At 46.2% G+C, this 17,549-nt stretch overlaps 1 protein-coding gene across 2 annotated transcripts in view; it reads left to right on the forward strand.

Moving 5' to 3' along the window:
* Positions 1-13,297: 13,297 nt before the first annotated feature.
* GMPR (guanosine monophosphate reductase) overlaps positions 13,298-17,549 on the forward strand; it is a 44,593-nt gene continuing 40,341 nt past the window's right edge. The window contains exon 1 of one of the 2 annotated variants that reach the window (XM_075052107.1): positions 13,298-13,602. In XM_075052107.1, coding sequence (XP_074908208.1) covers positions 13,516-13,602 — 87 coding nt within the window. In that variant the 5' untranslated portion in view covers positions 13,298-13,515. The remainder of the gene's footprint in view (positions 13,603-17,549) is intronic. The other variant, XM_075052106.1, reaches the window with a different exon arrangement.

Here is a 17,549-nt window from a genome sequence, read left to right on the forward strand (position 1 = left end):
TAAATAAAACTTCCTTTACTGGATTATCTTTCAAGTTGAGCAGCACTTCTAATGCAGTTATTGTGCAGAGGCACAGGCAGAGGGACTTTTGCAATGAAAAGGGTGTGGGGAAGCATGGCGGAAGAAGGAGAAGAGACAAAAAGCTGGGGGCTACTTAAGCCAGTTGGATCAATCCTGTAGCCAAACGTGAAACCTGAGCCCGTGAAACACAGAATGCCATAAAGGCCTGGACAAGGACTGGACTTCTTGTGGCCACACTGCATGTAGGCCTGTTCTTTACCAACAAAGCTTACAAGCTCAATGTCACCAGCAGCAAAACCAACCCACCAAAACGCTTGAAGCCACAGCTGTGGCATCACAGACTTGTTACAAGCTGTGCTGTCACAGAAGAGGAGATGGCTGCTGTCAATTGTTGCCCATTTGATGCCTCTACATTGTGTAAGAGACTCCTGTGTCAGCTCCTGGTGAGCTTTCCCTGCTGGGTGCTTACTAAATTGCTGTGAAAGGATCAGATGTTCATTCCTATATGCCCTTAGGTCCACAGGTCTTGACAATGTTTGAAGGTCTTTTCCAGGTCTTGCATGTCAAGGTATGTAGTCCATTTGCATGTGTACATCACAGAACAACAGTGACTGAGGTTGGAAGAGACCTCTGGTGGTCATCTGGTCCAAGCCTCCTACTCAAGCAGTAGAGCAGGTTGCCCAGGACCAAGTCTGGATCGCTTTCAAATAGCTGACCCTTCTCTTTGATGTTCCCATCCAGCTGCTTAGGCAGTAGAAGCAGCAACGTCTCCCTCAAGTTCCCACTTCTCTTGAAGGTCGCCTCTTCAGGAACATGCACTAGCATAGTGTGTCACAAATGTGGCACATACTCCCTCAAGCATGAAGAGACTTCATGCAGAATTTTCAGCACTGCTGCATCTCCCTTAAGAGACAGAGAACAAAAGATGATTGAGTCAAAACAATCAGCATCCCAGTTCTCTACCACTCTTTCTCATCAGAGTCAGTGGGGTCACTTGTAAAACCAGCTCTCTGCAGCCTGAAGCTGTAAAATTGGGTGACAAAAATAGAATAGTGCCTGCTCCATTAAGTACGAGGACTTCTACAAGGTGATTTCATACTCAACAAGCACTCTCTGATAAATCTCTTCTGGGGTAGGAGCCAGCTTGCTGCCTGAAAGAAAGCACCTCAAGTAGCTCCCCTGTCAGGGCACTCTGGTGTCTCCAGCATCCGAGATTCCAGTCCAACATGGGAGAAAAACAGCAGCAGATACCCAAAATGGAGTCCAGTTCAACCAGTGGTTATGCATAAAGAGCCCCAGTATAAAAACAAATTTATAAACTACATAAATAGCTTTCCCCAATCATTCCATGGGCACAGATTTCATAGGGAAGCTACATAGCTGGCACTCTTACTAGCACTACCTGGTACATGATGTGTAACCTGCATGATCTAACAAAGGAATGACGTGCAGGTGAGCATGCCTACCTCTCAAGCCCTCCTGGCCCACGCTAAACAAAATATCAGATCTATATGCAGTCAGGCTGGAGGGCTCACGGAACTCACCAGCGTGGCCAACGTGGTGCACAGGGAGAGAGTACATAGCATGCATGTCAGAAATGTTGGTTCTGATCACTCAGTCTAGCTGCAGAAATTAGCAAGAATTGAAGAGATGTTTGCAAGTAAGATGAAATTCTAGACAAGCTATAATTGGCAAACCTGAATGAGAACAAGGAGTGAGCTAAGATCTCCTTCACCTGATTAAGTGATGCCTGGAAGTGTTTCAACGACGCTGTAGGAATTTTTAAGTAGCAGGCATATATACTTGTCAAGATTGCTTCATGACAAAAAACAATGCCAAGATTTCTGATCTGCCTGCCACTGAAATAAAATTTTACTCATTCAAAGGCACTTGATCAATTATAAATATAAGGCCTACATCCTTCAGAAGAGCTATACCAGCTGAGGTTTAGCCTGTATTTCCCAGGATCTGGAGTCCCATTTTATCCTTTGACTATCTACCGGTTCCTAATAAATTCCTCAGTCTGTAGGCTTGCTGCAACAGGAGTGTTTGTGATGTGTAGTTTTTGTATGTATGTACTCTGTATATGCTTTTGTCCCTATTGTTCACTAAAACACAAATTTAAACCCACATTATGCTCCAACATCAGAGGCAAGGCAAGGGAAGAAGGCTTTAGCTGTAGCATGGAGAAGCTGTATAAAGTCTTGGATGTATTTGCCCTCCAGCCAAGCCCACCACCACATACCCCATCGCATCCTGCAATGCTGTCGTGGGCCACCGCTGGGCAGAGAAGCCTGTGGCAAGCCCCCTCCTGGAAAGGGCTGTTGCATGAGATGGCTCACTGGGAGCCAGGGGCAGCTGAGCTTTGAGTGTGTCATGGCATTTTCCCTGCCCTCTGGCTTGCGCTCCCCATGGCAGCAGGGCCATGGTGCTCCTCTCCAGCATAGTAAGTGGAAACTGCCTCCTTCCTTCAAAAACAATTGGTACATAACCCATCAGCCCTCCATTACCCTTCTCCTCTGCCACCCAGTTCAAACTCCAAGTTCATCTGATCAGCTGGTTATATTTTCCTTTTTTTTTTTTTAAAACCACACTTGAGCCAGCAAATTTAAACCTAGGGATTAATTTTTTTTTTCATAATCTAGAGTGACCAGGAAGACAAATAAGCTGTGGCCTCCATATTGTTGTCATTCAAGAGGGTATTAACATTGTACGCTGTTTCCCCCTTCCACCTCACAGCTGTGTGCAGCCCTGCTCAGCTGTGGTTCAGAAACAGACTCAGACTCCTCTCTATTAAATAAGAAAATTATCAGCATTTTATCATGTTCTTTTCCCCAGACTTCCTGTTAGTAGCCAACTAAAAAAAGAGACAGGGCGGGGGGAAGTGAGAGGGGGGTCTTAACATTGCAGAAGTAGAAATCAGCTTTCATAATGACGTCTGATGGCCCAATAATTGATACACTCTCTTAATGCATACACTCTTGTCATGGCAATTAGATCTGTAGTCTAAGCATTTGTGGACTTTTTGCCAGGAAAGAATTGGGAAATTAATGAAGGCAAATTAATTATTTGTCCCCATGGTTTCTGATGTAAGAATACAGCTGTTCTTTATGAGCATAATTCATTATTAATGTCTCCCAAAGCTCAGCTCAGATACATGCCCATGTTCTTCACATGCCACATTTCTGTTCTGATTAAATATCAAATGGTTTTTAAATATCAAAATGGTTTTGCATTTCTGAAATCTGTGCTGAGTTGTGGGAAAAGAAAAACAAGGACTCCTTTTGATCATACACACATGAGTTTTACATGATGACACCATCATTGGCTCCTGTAGAACTAGTCCCAGTTTACACTTATGTAAGCGAGGGAAGCTCGATTCTATGCCACGGACTATACCAGTCTGCTACACCACAGCCCAAATGTAGGCTTAGGGAAGTAACTGGGAGTAAAGATAGACCTTTTTGCCAAATTGGGCACCAGACACAGCAATTCAAGTGGATCAATTTCAAAGATCAGGAAATCAAATGTTTACAGCCATTTATTTATTCCTGTCTTTTTCCCCACATGACAGTGTAGCCCCACACATCTCATCTAACAAATTCCACAAGACTTGTTTGCCTGACCCCAAAGGGACACTGCAAACTCATCGATTTTCTTTACAAGTTCTTGCTCTGGTGAGCTATATATTACCACCTGACAGCGTGTGTCGGGGTGAAAAGAAGTAGCCCACAGTTGAATGCAAGAGGGTTCAGAAACAAGGAAGCAAAAATAATTGAGCTAAAATAATTGAGGACTGAAAGGGGGGGAAGGGGGTGTTGAGGAAATGCCCCACCATGTTCTGCCTTTACCATCTGAGCTCTCTAAGGGCCAATTGTGCAGCCTTGGGAGGGTGCCATGGCAGCACATGAGAAAGAGCAGGGAGCAGCAATGCGGCCACAGCTGGGAGCAGCTCGCCTGCTCAGCTGTATTTACTGAGGGACTGGCTGCAGCTCTAATACAGTGGGGTCAAGTAAGGGGACTGCAGAGAAGGCAAGGGGCTGCTGGCCCTGTAGCTTAATGAGGCTAATTATTCCCTTTCCCGCAGAGCTGGGCAGAAGGGCTCAGAAAAGCAATTGTGTTTTGCCTCTTTCTTTCCGAGAAGAGAATGAGGTGCTGCTTAGGTAGCCTGGAGAAGCTGATTATTGCTTTCCTCACAGCGCTCTGCCTAAAGAGGAAGAGCCTTTGCCATCTAAACACAGTGGAAGGAAGAAAGAAAGACACGGGACTCAGAAGTCCAAAGAAATACCCCTATGCTGGTCCTTTTTGCTCAGGATACAGGATCAGCACAGACTTTACAATGTACTGCAGGTGAACTGACATGGCAAATGGGAAATGGGACTTGAATGAAATCCAGAGGATTAGACTGAAGCAAGGAAACTCACGGGAAATTGTTAGAGAAGCTATTGAGGACAATAAGAAGAAAGAGGCATTTGGTAGTAGGAGAGTCAATTGTGTGCCTGGAGAATAGCCATCCTTTTGTAAGGACGGGGCTAACAGAACAGTGATTATGACTGTGCCCGAAGCAAACGTTCATGGTATTACTGAGATGTTTGACAATTTAGTCAGGGGAGCTCAAGATGAAAGTAAAACCTATTAGCACTGTGTGTGCTGCAGAAAAAAGGGAATGAATGGTATCTTATATTTATATCACACCTTTCATCCTGAAGGATCCCAAAGCACTCTGCAAACGGTGCATGGAAGTGACTTCTGCCTTTGCTGAAATATGGACGACAGGGGTGAAACATGCCAACTCTTTAAACATCAGAAACCAGCACTGCTGCACAGCAGCTCGGGAAAAAACGCAAGACAGGTAGGCACAAATCAAAACGCAAAATAATAATTTGCTAGGCAAGGATGTGGAATAACAGACCAAAAATATGCAGTATTTTAGGAAGTCTTCATTATACTAATGCAAAAAGACTGTAATCAGGATCCATGCCTTACTGACTCTGGGTGCTGCACACACACTGTGACAAATAATGGTCTTGCTCCACAGAGTTTCCCAGCAAAGGCACTACATATGAGACTAAAATCCAAGTAAAGAAGTGATCTTGAATTTAGCCCCTTGTTCTCCTACCAGAACAAAATCACTTAAATTCCGTTGAATTTTCTTAACAGAATGCATATATCTATGTACCACTTCTAATGACGTATTTCATTTTAGTTTACCCCTGGATATATTTTTTAAACACATGTGTTTAAAGGAGGAGAGAACAGATGAAGAGGATCTGCTTTCCTCCTAAAAAGGAGGAGGACAATTCATGAGGTTTGATCCATCAGTTTCATGTCATATTTGTCCTATTCAATTACTGAAGTATCATGGGCACCCAAACTGCACGTTAGGTATAAGCCATTAGCTACAGATGTGCAGTTCCTGTAGCTTCACATGCTAATAATCTTCACTTTTTAAACAGCCTTGCAAAACTAGTGCATATTTTACAAGCTCAGGCATTAAATTTTCCCTTCCCATTTTATCATAATGATGTACAAGAATATTTAGCAAGGTTTTATTTGCTGTGGGAAAGAGAGGCAGCATTTTCTAGGTCATTTTAAGAATTTCTTTAGGCAGTGAGGAATTACGGGTAAAAAAGGCATAGTGGTGACAAGTGAGTTGATGTTAATCATAATCCCTATGTAGGTGTCTTTATGAAAAAGTGTGGGACAGCTGATAAATGCAGCAGCTTTTATCTGCATCCCATTAAACTCTTAAAATGCAATAAAGGTCCAAGCCAATCTTGTTTTCTATTTCCCCATGTTAAGATGCAAATTAACACAAGTTCTGCAGAAGCAAAACTCCCTGGCCAAAGCGTACAAGACATTTAAAGTTGTGGGAAATGTAATTTTGAACACAAAAGGCATAAAAACCTCATACTTATTGAAATTAAAACTGGAAAATTCCACTTCTATTTATTAATTGCAATAATTAAAGAAAGTGCTTAATACAGTTCTAACATTTTGTAGCATCAACAACATGGGGGTTTTTTGCCTGTAGATGGTGCAGTAGGGCAGCAAAGTCACTGAGTTTTTCTTTAAATAAAGATTAAATAGGGTTTGAAAGCTAGTCATTACCAGATGTTCATAGTTTAGAAACATTTGTTGAGTTTAAAATTTGTAGCAAGATTTCCACCCAACAGAAAAATGTCAAGGAAAGTCCAGAAAATAAAGAAAATGCTGTTTGGTTATATAATGGGGTTTTTTAATTAATGATGTGCTTTTCCATTTCTTTCATATAGCAATGGCAGTGTGCTTATTCAAACAGGCTTTGGGCACCAATCCAAAAAAAAAACAACAATTACCAGGGTTAAAAGAGGCAATGTCCTGACCCTTCTCCATAAGCAGGAAATGGACTTTCAGGACCTTAGTCTGTCTTACACCCGAGGGACTGACCAAATCAATGGTGTTAAGCGCAAGAGAACTATTTTTTTTTATTTTTTTTTTTAATTTTCTGTGTTAACCAACTTGATCCTGAGTAACACAAACTCAGGGATAAACCTACAACTCACTAATTCCACAAGAAATAGGTTAACATGAAAGAAGCAGCATGTTGATACAGCTACATTAAAAATAAAAATTAAAAAGTTAAGAGGCAAGCAGCAATATTAGTATTTGCACTGCCCCAGCAGTGCTGTGACTGCTCTATTGCATACCATAAAATCAGCTGCTGGTCAGAAAAACACTTGTGCAGAATTGCTTTTTTAATCTAGTATTATCATCTCTCTACATGAGCAGGTTGAATTGACAATGGATTCTTAGGAGTTTCTAGGATAGAAATGATGGATGAATTTCAGGTGCAAACTTGCATCCAAGTTTGAATGCAAACACTGGGGAGAGGAGGGGGTACGGCCAGACCCAGTAAAGTCTGGCTTGTAATGTTGTGAAACTCATGTGCTGTCATGACAGTAGGTGATTTGCTGACAAAAAAAATCATCAGCTGGTATGCAGGCAACACCAGAAGTTCATTTTTGCTGAGTTCTTCTCAGTCCAAAGCCTTCTGCAGTTGTGCACTATTGCTTTTTTTATTTATTTATTTGGAAATATAATTCCTTACTTACTGAAGCAGTTTTGCTGCCTCACTTGCATTGCTGTTTAGTCCAGTATCTTTTGGAAAATCCTGGTAAATCAGTTTATGTCCAGTCAAGACAAAAGACCTCCATCCCCTCAATCTGAGACGGGGCGGCCAAATAGGCAGGCTGTCTAAGGATTTTAGAGGACAACAGATGCAAAAACATGGGCACGCATGAGACTCCAGGGCCAAAGCAAGATTCGGAAGGAGGAAGACCCAGGAGAGGCCCTAAAAATGGCCACCCCTTCCAAAAGAAATCCAAGGAGCCATGAATGCCCCACCAAGGAACTTTTTCAGAGATGTAAGGAAAAAGAATAAATAGGGTCTATTGTCAGAGAGCCCCTTCCCTACGGAGCTTTGTGGTGTTGTGGATAACCACACTGGGTGCAGCTAGGAAGAGGATGATGAAGAAGTGACTTTGTGGGCCTGCAGGCAATGTGTATACCACACACAGACAAAACCTCACAAAAGCAGAGGAGGACCTTGAACACAGAGCATGACATGGAGCTCTGCCAGGCTGAACATACCCTGAGAGGAGAGTTGAGAACTCCTTTTTGGGTTCAGTACCAACCCTAAAAGTGACCCTCTGTATGACTTCAGCCATGAGGGCTTACAACTCAAGGCCAAATTTCACCATGTTTTGATGGTAACAGATCCTAACGATGCTAATGGGAGTGACTCCACTGTATTTGCTGTCTGAAGTCAACTTGCTGTAAGTGCCAAATCAATGAAGGCTATGGCACTTTGCCACTTGTCTCTGATGAGTTTACTCCACAGCCTATTTCTCCCTATAGTGGTATTAAGCAGGCACAACTCCACTGAAGCTGGTAGTTTTACTGCTATAAAGCCAATGTGAGATCATAATCAGACTTCTGATGTGTAACTTCAATAGGATTTTGCTTCATCTCTGAATTTGTCTTTTCATGCCTTTCTCTTATGTAAATGAGCTTTAACAATGCTTATGACCATCAAACAAAGTATTTATTACTGGAATTTTTAAAGCCCCTTGAGATCTTGGAAGGGAAGATACTCTGTAACGACAAAGTAATGTACAGAATCACTGAATCACAGGGTGGCTGAGGTTGGTAGGGTCCTCTCAAGATCATGTAGTCCAACCCCTCCTCAAACAGGGTCAGCCAAGGCAGGTTGCCCAGGACCGTGTCCGGTCAGGTTTTGAACGTCTCCAAGGACAGAGACTCCACAACCTCTCTGGGCAACCTATGCCAGTGTTCCACCACCCTCACAGGGAAAAAAGTGTTTTCTTATGTTCAGATGGAATTTCATGTGTTTCAGTTTGTGCTTGTTGCTTCTCATTCTGCCTGTGGGCACCACTGAGGAGGGGCTGGCTCTGTACACAAAGCTCTGTAGCAGCAACAGAATACCTGTTACATCTTGCGAGATGGCTTAAAATTTCCATGGAGAGAATCTCACTTTCTTTTATAGTATGTGGGACTTGGATGTAATTTACAGAAATATCAGTTCACAATGGATAGTATATAACAGGTTTTGTTCCATTTAAATAAAATCTACAGACCTTTTCAATAACAGCAAAGCCCTGTAGCAAACTAAACTGGACCAGTGCATGGCCATAAGCTCTACCATGCAATGGTCCATACTCTTTAATTAGTGTCACGCTCCCTTGGACAACCCAGACAGCCAGCACTCCACCAGGTAGTCTGAGGATAGTTCAGGGAACAGCATCAGACTGCTTCCAATATACAGTCTGAGCGAAACCCCTTGAAGCTCACATATGGCATCTAAACGGATGCTACATGTGAGCAACACTCTGTCCTTTGCCTTGCAGGGACAGAGATTGAGCTTGGTCCATTTTATTTATCAGCACAGAGAGACTTTAAACATATTTCATAAGCCAAAGAAGGTCAGAGTCTCAATTATTCATTGCTGTGATTACTTATAATTAGCATTTGAAATCTGTTGAAATCAAATGGGAATGGATACTGTCACTCCTAAGTAAACTGTGCCTTGAATGAGAGTTTGTCCTACTGAATTCAGTGTGGGCCTGGGATTCAGCTTATGATTAGTGGTCTACCCTAAGACCTTTGAATTTAGTGAAAATACTTGTAGCATAGGAGTCTCTTCACTTCATAACAAGTGATCTTCAGGCATGTGGCTGAAGTCTGCTTGACACAGCTGTGTAAGGGGGTGTCAGCCTCACTCCTCCCATTTCTGGTGGCTATCAAGGCCAGCAAAAGCCCTAGTGTAGATGCTGTAATACTAGTGATAGTTCAGAGAAACCCCCTTATCTCCACAACCAAAAGAAATCTTCTGCTTGCATTTGCAGGGTTTGCCGAGTTAGGTCTCTTGATCCATGTACTGGGAAATGCTATTCAGTGTAGACAAGGCCCAGATTCAAACAGGACACTAAAAGCGATTTAAATTTCTCATAAGGAAAACAAGGCTCTTTTCCCAAACATGCTGCTTCTCCTTAACAGTGAAAGATCTTCATTGGACATGTCCTGCAGCATGTTGTTCTTTCCAGATACAGGCTTTTGCTGGGAAGTTGTGACACAGTTTGCAGGAGCACTTGCCAGCTGAGCAATGCTTTCACTACTGCTCACCACACTCCTTAAACACGCATGCTAATTATGTTACAGGCTCTCTGTATGGAGCTATATGAAGCTATAGTATTTTCCTAGGAACCACAGTGAAGGAGTCAGCATGTGCCTTCAGTTGTGTCAGCTGTGCATCTGCTGAGTTTCTGCTGATAAATAATGACAACCTCATTAAGCATTCACCCTAGAGGTGTTTCTGGTGCTCAGAAGTGCTCATACTTTAAGGTTATCACTGAATGTCTTTTTCAGCACCAAGGAGTGGGTCAGGAAAGCGTTCTTATTTAAATTAGAAGAAAACTGAGCATGGATAAAAAGGGGTGTTTTTAATGCCTCATACAATTAACATGATACACCACAAATGGCCGACCTCCAGCTGAACTTCATGTCACTGATCACAACCCTTTAAGCACAGAAGTTCAGTCAGTTTTCAATCCACTTCATTGTCCTTTTAGCTAGTTTGCACTTCAATTTGTCTATGAAGATTTTACGGGAGTCTGCCAAAAGCCTTGCCAAAGTCAAAATAAACAACATCCATTGCTCTCCCCTCATCCACCAAACTAGCCATTTCATCGTAGAAGGTAATCAGCTTAGCTGAGCATGATTTTGTCTTCATAAATTCATGCCAACTACTTCCAGTCACTTCCTTGTCCTTCATGCACTTGGAAGTGGTTTCCAGGATTTTTTGCTCCATCACTTTCTCAGGCATTGAAGTGAGGCTGACTGGCCTACAGTTCCGCAGATCCTTCCTCCTTCTTGCTCTTCTGAAGGAGAGGACTTATATTTGCTTTTTCTAGTCCTCAGGAAGCCTTCCCTCCTTCCCCCCTGCAACCTGACCCTGCTCTTCTGAGGGTAAGTCTTCATTGCTCCTGACTTTCCCATGGGTCTCAGAGGCCTGGGATTCCTCAGGTAAATCTTACCGAGAAGACCAAGGTGAAGATGCCAGTGAGTACCTCTGCCTCTTCCATGTCTTTTGTCACCAAATCCCATTGGTGAACTCATTTTTATTATGAAATACAGCAGCATTTACAATGACATTAACAGGATGAAATTCACAAGGACAACAATAACTCTTAGATAATCATAGGCTGAAGTCAGATAGATACTTCTTGAGACTTGGTAATAACTATTTGCATTATTATGACCACTTCTTCATCTTCTCACAAACACCAAGTGCAGGAAACTGTTGGAAGACCTATGAAGCTACAGTGGCATTGCTCTTTTCAGCTATAGTGGCTGATAAGTTCTCTTCTGAGTGCATTGTTCCATCTGGTTTTAAGTATAAATACAAAACAATGAAGTAGAGAAAAGAACAGCTCTGAAAGAAAGCAGCTGGAATAATTTACATATGCTAATTTCTGAAATCAGTGATAGCTCATTTGCACTTGCAGGATAAATACCGAAACTGCATACAGCCTGGCTGAACAGCTCTTTCTTACATAGCACAAAGAGATAATATGGGATCACTGCAGGCGTACAGAGGAATAGCAAAGATACCTAATGAGGTGATCTTCATTTCTGGCTATGATCTTAATGTAACTACTGATCATGTCCTTTCTGGTGTTCATACTTCAGAAAGGACACTGAAAAAGACAGAGGTGGTTCAGCAACCCATTTTAATTTATTGTTAAAGTTGCCACTGTTGGTACGTGTACATGGGGAAAACATTGGGTATTAGTAGATACTGTAATCTACAGAAAAATAGCACGGTGAGTTCTGTGAGTGGAAACTAAAAGTAAAATACTGGAAACGAGAAACGGCATCAGGCATGGATTTTCTGGGGCTTACAAGTATCACTGCTAGCCTCCATCTCCTACTCCTCACAACAGTGCTGACCTTTTGCATTCACAGTGCAGCGCAGTGGCTTCTTTCTTTCTTCTCAGCATCACATGCCTGCCATGAGGGCAAAGAGAAGACATGGTGCCAGGCACAGACAGAAGGCATTTGTTTTTTCTCCATTCTTAATCCTCTGCTACAGGCATGCCACTTTCACAGAACCCATTCTCATCAGTACTCTCTGCTCCGGAACAAAATGTTAATTTATTACTGAACAGTAAATGGTGGGAGATGTGGCTATCTGAAGGATAAATGTTAGTAGTTCTGTTATATTGTTGAATCCAGTGGAGAAACCACCAAGTGAATGGCCTCTGTTATGCAGATGAGCCTAATTATAAAGAGCTCTGTTTCACCTGAATATTTCTGTGGGAAATACCCACAGTGGCAAGGCTCTCCTGGAACATCATCTGGAGTTCTGAAGCCTCAAGGCTTCCTGGAAGCCAGATCCAAGGCCTCTCAACCAGGACATTCAAAACGTCAAGCACTCAAATGCCCTGCCTGCTGTGTAAAGCCCAGGCCTCATGCTTGGCAATACTGAATTATCTGGGACACTCGGGCAAAGAGGTGTACAAGAGCTCTGTGGGAGGCAGGGTGTTGACCAGATGCGTGCAACTTTCAGATAAAGACGACAGCACTACCCCATCCTGCAATATGTCTGAGGAAGGGAAGCCAGCCGTGATCCTCCTGTGCTTCGGTTTTTAGTCACTGACAAGGCTTAGCTCATGTGTCTTCCAAAGAAGTCTGAATCTTATAACCCACTGACTTCATAATTAAATAGACTTCAAGGCTCAAAACTCCTGTGAAAGTCATCTGATACCCGATCACCTTGCATCGATCTGTGTGCCAGCAGATGTAGATGGACCCAGCACACGTAATTCTGTTGCCATGGGGGTTTTGCGACTGCACGTTGAACAGTGGGTAGCCATTGAAAATGGATCATAGTCACAAATCGGGTTCCTCTATGCTACGGAGGGCAGAAAAGAAGCTCCCTGTTATTTCTCTGCGTGGACTAAAACAGGAAACTATCGCGCAGAAGCAGCTTCAGGTGGCTGGTGCTGTGACCGCTCTCCTATGACCAACCAGCTGCACATTTCTCAACGTTTCTAATGCCAAAACCGCCCTTTGCTCTGCAGTCAGCTGCGGAACCAGCTCGGAGGGTCCCAGGAGCCGGGCAACACTCGCTTTTACCAGAATGATGATGGGCAGGGAGGGGGCCAGGCTTGGGCTCAGAGCGGAGCGCCCCGGAAAGTCGGATCTCCACCAGAGCCCGGGGAGACCTTTTATAAGGCCCAGGCTGGCCTTTTGTAAGGCCGGAGGCACAAAGGTTTGGGCCGTGCGGCAGCCGCCCGAAAAAACGTCGGGGAGCGCCGGCAGCCCTCATCGGTGCGGCCGCCTCAGGGCCGCCCCCGCGCCGGGCGGCGGTTGGCCGGCAACCGTCGGTCGGCAACCGTCGGTCCGCAACCGTCGCCCGGGGAGAGGGGGCGGGCAAGATGTCGGCTCAACGCCTCAGGGGCCGCCCGGGCGGCGGCGGGCTCCCACACCCGGCCGCTCGGTCACATGGAGGCGCCATTTCCTCTGCCCTTGCTTTGCCCTTAAGGCCGCCCTGCTGCCGCCGCGGATCCCCGCGCTTCGCCCCGCATCGGACGGCTGCCGGCGGGCGCCGCGTCCCCGTCTTCTCCCCCCCTCCCCAACCCACAGAGCGCCCAGCCCGGCGGAGAAGCTGGGGGGTGGCTACGGCGGGAGAAGGGGCAGGGGAGGGGGCGGCCGGCTACTCAGCTAAAAACAACCCTCTCCTAATAAAGCGATGGGGCCCGGGCCGCGGCGCCGCGCTCCCCGCGCCCTATAAATACGCTCCGTGCGCGGCCCGCGGGCTTTGGCCGGCGCGGCTCTGCAGGCGGCGCGGTGCAGCCGAGCGGAGCGAACGCAGCGGGGCCGCCACTGCCGCCGCCGCCAGGAGAGCCCGGGCCCCCGCACCCCAGCAAGATGCCCCGGGTAGACGCAGACCTCAAACTGGACTTTAAAGATGTCCTGCTCAGACCTAAAAGAAGCAGCCTCAAAAGCAGATCAGAGGTGGGGGCATTCAAACCCAGCATGCTTTTTCTCTGCGTTCTCAGCGCCTAACTTCCTTACCCCCTCCTTCCCTCCCTGCTTTATTTTTATTCCCCAGTCTAACGTAGCAATGCCCTCCCCCATCGAAACGCCTTTTACGTGGCGGGGGGGGGGGGGAATGCCGCTGCTCCTAGGAGGAGGGGGCCGGGGTTACGAAGCCCGCGGCGTGTCCCCCCGCCCTCGGTGAGGCGAGCCCCGGCGGAGGAGGAGGCGGCGGCGGGCGCTGCGAGCCGACGCCGCGCTGTCCTCCCCCGCTCCTCAGCAAAAATATAAAAAGCGGAGAGGCGGGGGGGGTAGGATTGTTTGCTCCTAACAGGTGCCTCTGCGGATTTCTGCGGCGCTGAGCGGGGGGTGACCTCCGGTTTCCGCGGGGGCTGCCTGCCGTAGGGGCAGCGGGGCACCGACAGCTCTGCCAGCCCCTCTCCCGGGCGGGGTGTCCGGTTACGCGCCCCGCGGCTTGGGCCGGCAGTGCCGTTCCCGAGGAACCGACATGCTCTTTAAAAAAAAAAAACAGCGGTAGTGAAAAACAACCGGCGAAGATGCTGGGGGAGCGCTTCCCACGGCAGAGGGTGCCCGGGGCTGGGATCCCACCCTGGGGCGTTTCAGCCTGGCTTATGTTAACCCCCGCCACCCGCCTCCCGCTGCTGCTGCTTCGTGACCTGCGTGGGCAGAGCTCCGCCGTGTCCCCCCCCGGCCCCGCAGCCAAGGCTGCCCGGGGCTCTGTGTCCCTTTAGCCGGCTGTTGCTGTAGTTATTTCTCAGCAGGGATCGGGAAAGACCCCAGGAAATCCCATGAGGATTGCCTGTACAAAAAAAAAGATGGCTGCCTCAGGACTGAAGGTGCCTTCTCGTTTACCTCACGTAACCCCAAGGTTAACAAAGGATTTAGTTTGACTAATGAAGGAATTACGTTGTGCTGGGGGATGGAAAGAGGATTAAGCTTTTCTCCAGGGGAAGCGGAGTTGTAAGAGAGAGAGACGGAGACAAATCAAGTGAGGTAGAAAGACAGGACTGGAAAGGGAAGCGGGGCGGCCACTTTTATTGGGGGCCTATGGCCAGGTATTTTGACGGCAACAACGAAGCACAACTTTTTTGCCATTATGAAGGTGTAAGATTGGAGAGGCCCTCTCAGTCAGAAGCTAACCTTAGGCTAGTCGTTTTTAATTCACAAAGAACGGTGTCCTGGCTGAGTAACTCCTCATTGTGTGCAACTACTGCTCGTAAGGGTCTGTAGGCCCTTTCCAGCCGTTTGCTTGGGGACCTGTGGTCCTTCTTTAAAATTCACTATGCTGGCCTGGCAAACAGGTGGAGCTGCGCGCCACCGAGTGACACATGGTTCCTTCAAGTGCGGTGTTTTGTATATTTAGCTGCATGCAGGCTGTGGAGAGAAGGGCTGCTGGGAAGGGAAAACGATAGGAGGAACATGAGCTGATATGGCAGGGTTGTAACGGGTGGCTATGATGAACTGTTAAAAACATTTCACATGAGGAAAAAGTGCATGTCATGAGGGGGGTCAGTGAAAACTGATGAAGGTTAAGAAATTGGACACCATCACTGAGGCTGTAGCAACAGGAATAAACAGTGTCTGTGAGAGCCAGATCTGAAATGGACAGCCCCAGTCTGCTTCAAAACAAGAATATAAATAAATAGTTCTGGCAGAGGAACAGAGGCAGCATACTACAGTGCCCGTTACCCAGCAAGCTGCTGCTTTGAAGCTTATATCAGCAAGCGTCTGCTGTTCTGGTGTGAATGCCTCCTTTTGCGCAAGGATAGCTTTTTACGCAGTAACTAGGATTAAGTCAGCTTCTTAGACAGTTTGGGCTGTTTGCAGCTCTTCTTGTAGGTCTGCTATGTTGGTACTTGTTTTTGATTCCTTGCACTGTCTTCATTTTCCATGATTGCTTCCTCTTTTTGAAAATATACCAGAAAATTTGAAGCTTGAATTCAAGTGTCAAAACTGGTTAAAGCAATGATTGGAGTGGGAGCAGCATTATCTGTCTGTGGGGTCTTGGTACTCACGTAGCCTGTGTTCTTGCCTTTGCTGGACCTTGATCTGCAGGCAGTCCATTTTAAGTTCACCAGACAAGTGTCCTGTAGGAAGTCTAGTCATTAATTTAAATTTGTATATTCAAATAAGTCCAGGGAGCTTTAACAGAACAGCCAATATCCTCATACTTTCATATGTTGAAGGTCTAGGCAGGAGTTATAAAATACACTCCATGATTTTCTTTCTAAAGAAACTTTTACTGTTGTTGAGTGATGGTGAGCAATCCTAGAGTAAGAAGTTATTTTCTTATAATGCATAGAACAATAAGCTATAAATTAGCTGTTACCACTCAGGAAAGAGACAAAGAGATGGTTGGAAGTGCTACTAGAGGAACTAGGGAAAACAAGTTAGCTTTGCGATGCTCCTCGGTATGTTCATCGTAAGTACACAGTTCTGGTGATCCCTTCACAAAACCAGCATAATATGGCAGCCAGGATGATCAGCAGTATCGACTGGTTTCCACATGAGGAAAAACCTAAACATACTAGGACTATTCAGTATGGAGAAGAAGCAGCTGTGGAGGATATGCTAGAAGTCTACGAAGTGAGGAGTGGAATGGAAAAGGTGAAACTGAGAAGTGGCTGTTGATTGTCCCTCACAAAACAAGAAGTAGGAAGCACTGAATGTCATTATCAAGCAAAAGTCATAGTTTTTGTGCAATGTATAATTCATCTTTGGAATTTGTTGCTGTGGGGTATTGGAGAGGCTAAAGGTGTGAAGGATTAAAAAAATTACAAGGCAAGTTCTTTGTCCATGAGTGGCTATTTAGCACAATGGATCGGAGGAGACCTTTGTCTTTGAAGGTCTCTATAAACATCGGCTGCTTGGGACCCTGGAAGGTAGGCTAATGAAAGTGTCTTTCAAAACTTGCCTCATTATTATGTTCCCTTGTATTGGGTTTGCATGGCAAGGTTTTGGTAGCTGGGGGGTTACAGGGGTGGTAACTTGCTGTGAGAACCTGCTAGAAGCTTCCCCTATGTCTGATAGAGCCAGTGCCAGCCAGCTCCAAGAGGGACCCACCGCTAACCAGGGCTGAGCCCATTGGCAACAGTGGTAGTGCCTCTGGGATGATGTATTTAAGAAGGGGAAGAAGTTGCTGCACGTCAGAAACTACAGCCAGAGAGAGGAGTGAGAATATGTGAAACAACCCTGCAGACACCCACGTCAGTGAAGAAGGAAGGGAGGAGGTGCTCCAGGCGCCGGAGCAGAGATTCCCCTGCAGCCTGTGGTGAAGACTGTGGTGAGGCAGGCTGTCCCCCTGAAGCCCATGGAGGTCCATGGTGGAGCAGATACCTGCACTCTGTGAAGGACCCCACGCCGGAGCAGGTGGATGCCCGAAGGAGGCTGTGACCCTGTGGGAAGCCCGCGCTGGAGCAGGCTCCTGGCAGGACCTGTGGACCCACAGAGAGAGGAGCCCACGCTGGAGCAGGTTTGCTGGCAGGACTTGTGACCCCGCGGGGGACCCACGCTGGAGCAGTCTGTGTCTGAAGGACTGCAGCCCATGGAAGGGACCCATAATGGAGCAGTTTGTGAAGAACTGCAGCCCGTGGGAAGGACTCACATTGGAGAAATTCGTGGAGAACTGTCTCCCGTGGGAGGCACCCCATGCTGGAGCAGGGGAAGAGTGTGAGGAGTCCTGCTCTTGAGGAGGAAGGAGCAGCAGAGTCAATGTGTGATGAACTGACCCCAACCCCCATTCCCTGTCCCCTTGTGCTGCTGCAGGGGAGGAGGTAGAGAATTTGGGACTGAAGTTGTGCCGGGGAAGAAGAGAGGGGTGGGAGGAAGGTGTTCTTATTCGGTTTATTTCTCATTACCCTACGCTGACTTGATTGGTAATAAGTTAGTTTTGCCCAAGTCGAGTC

This window comes from Buteo buteo, chromosome 20, assembly GCF_964188355.1.
Source record: "Buteo buteo chromosome 20, bButBut1.hap1.1, whole genome shotgun sequence".
In the NCBI taxonomy this organism is placed as follows: Eukaryota; Metazoa; Chordata; class Aves; order Accipitriformes; family Accipitridae; genus Buteo; species Buteo buteo.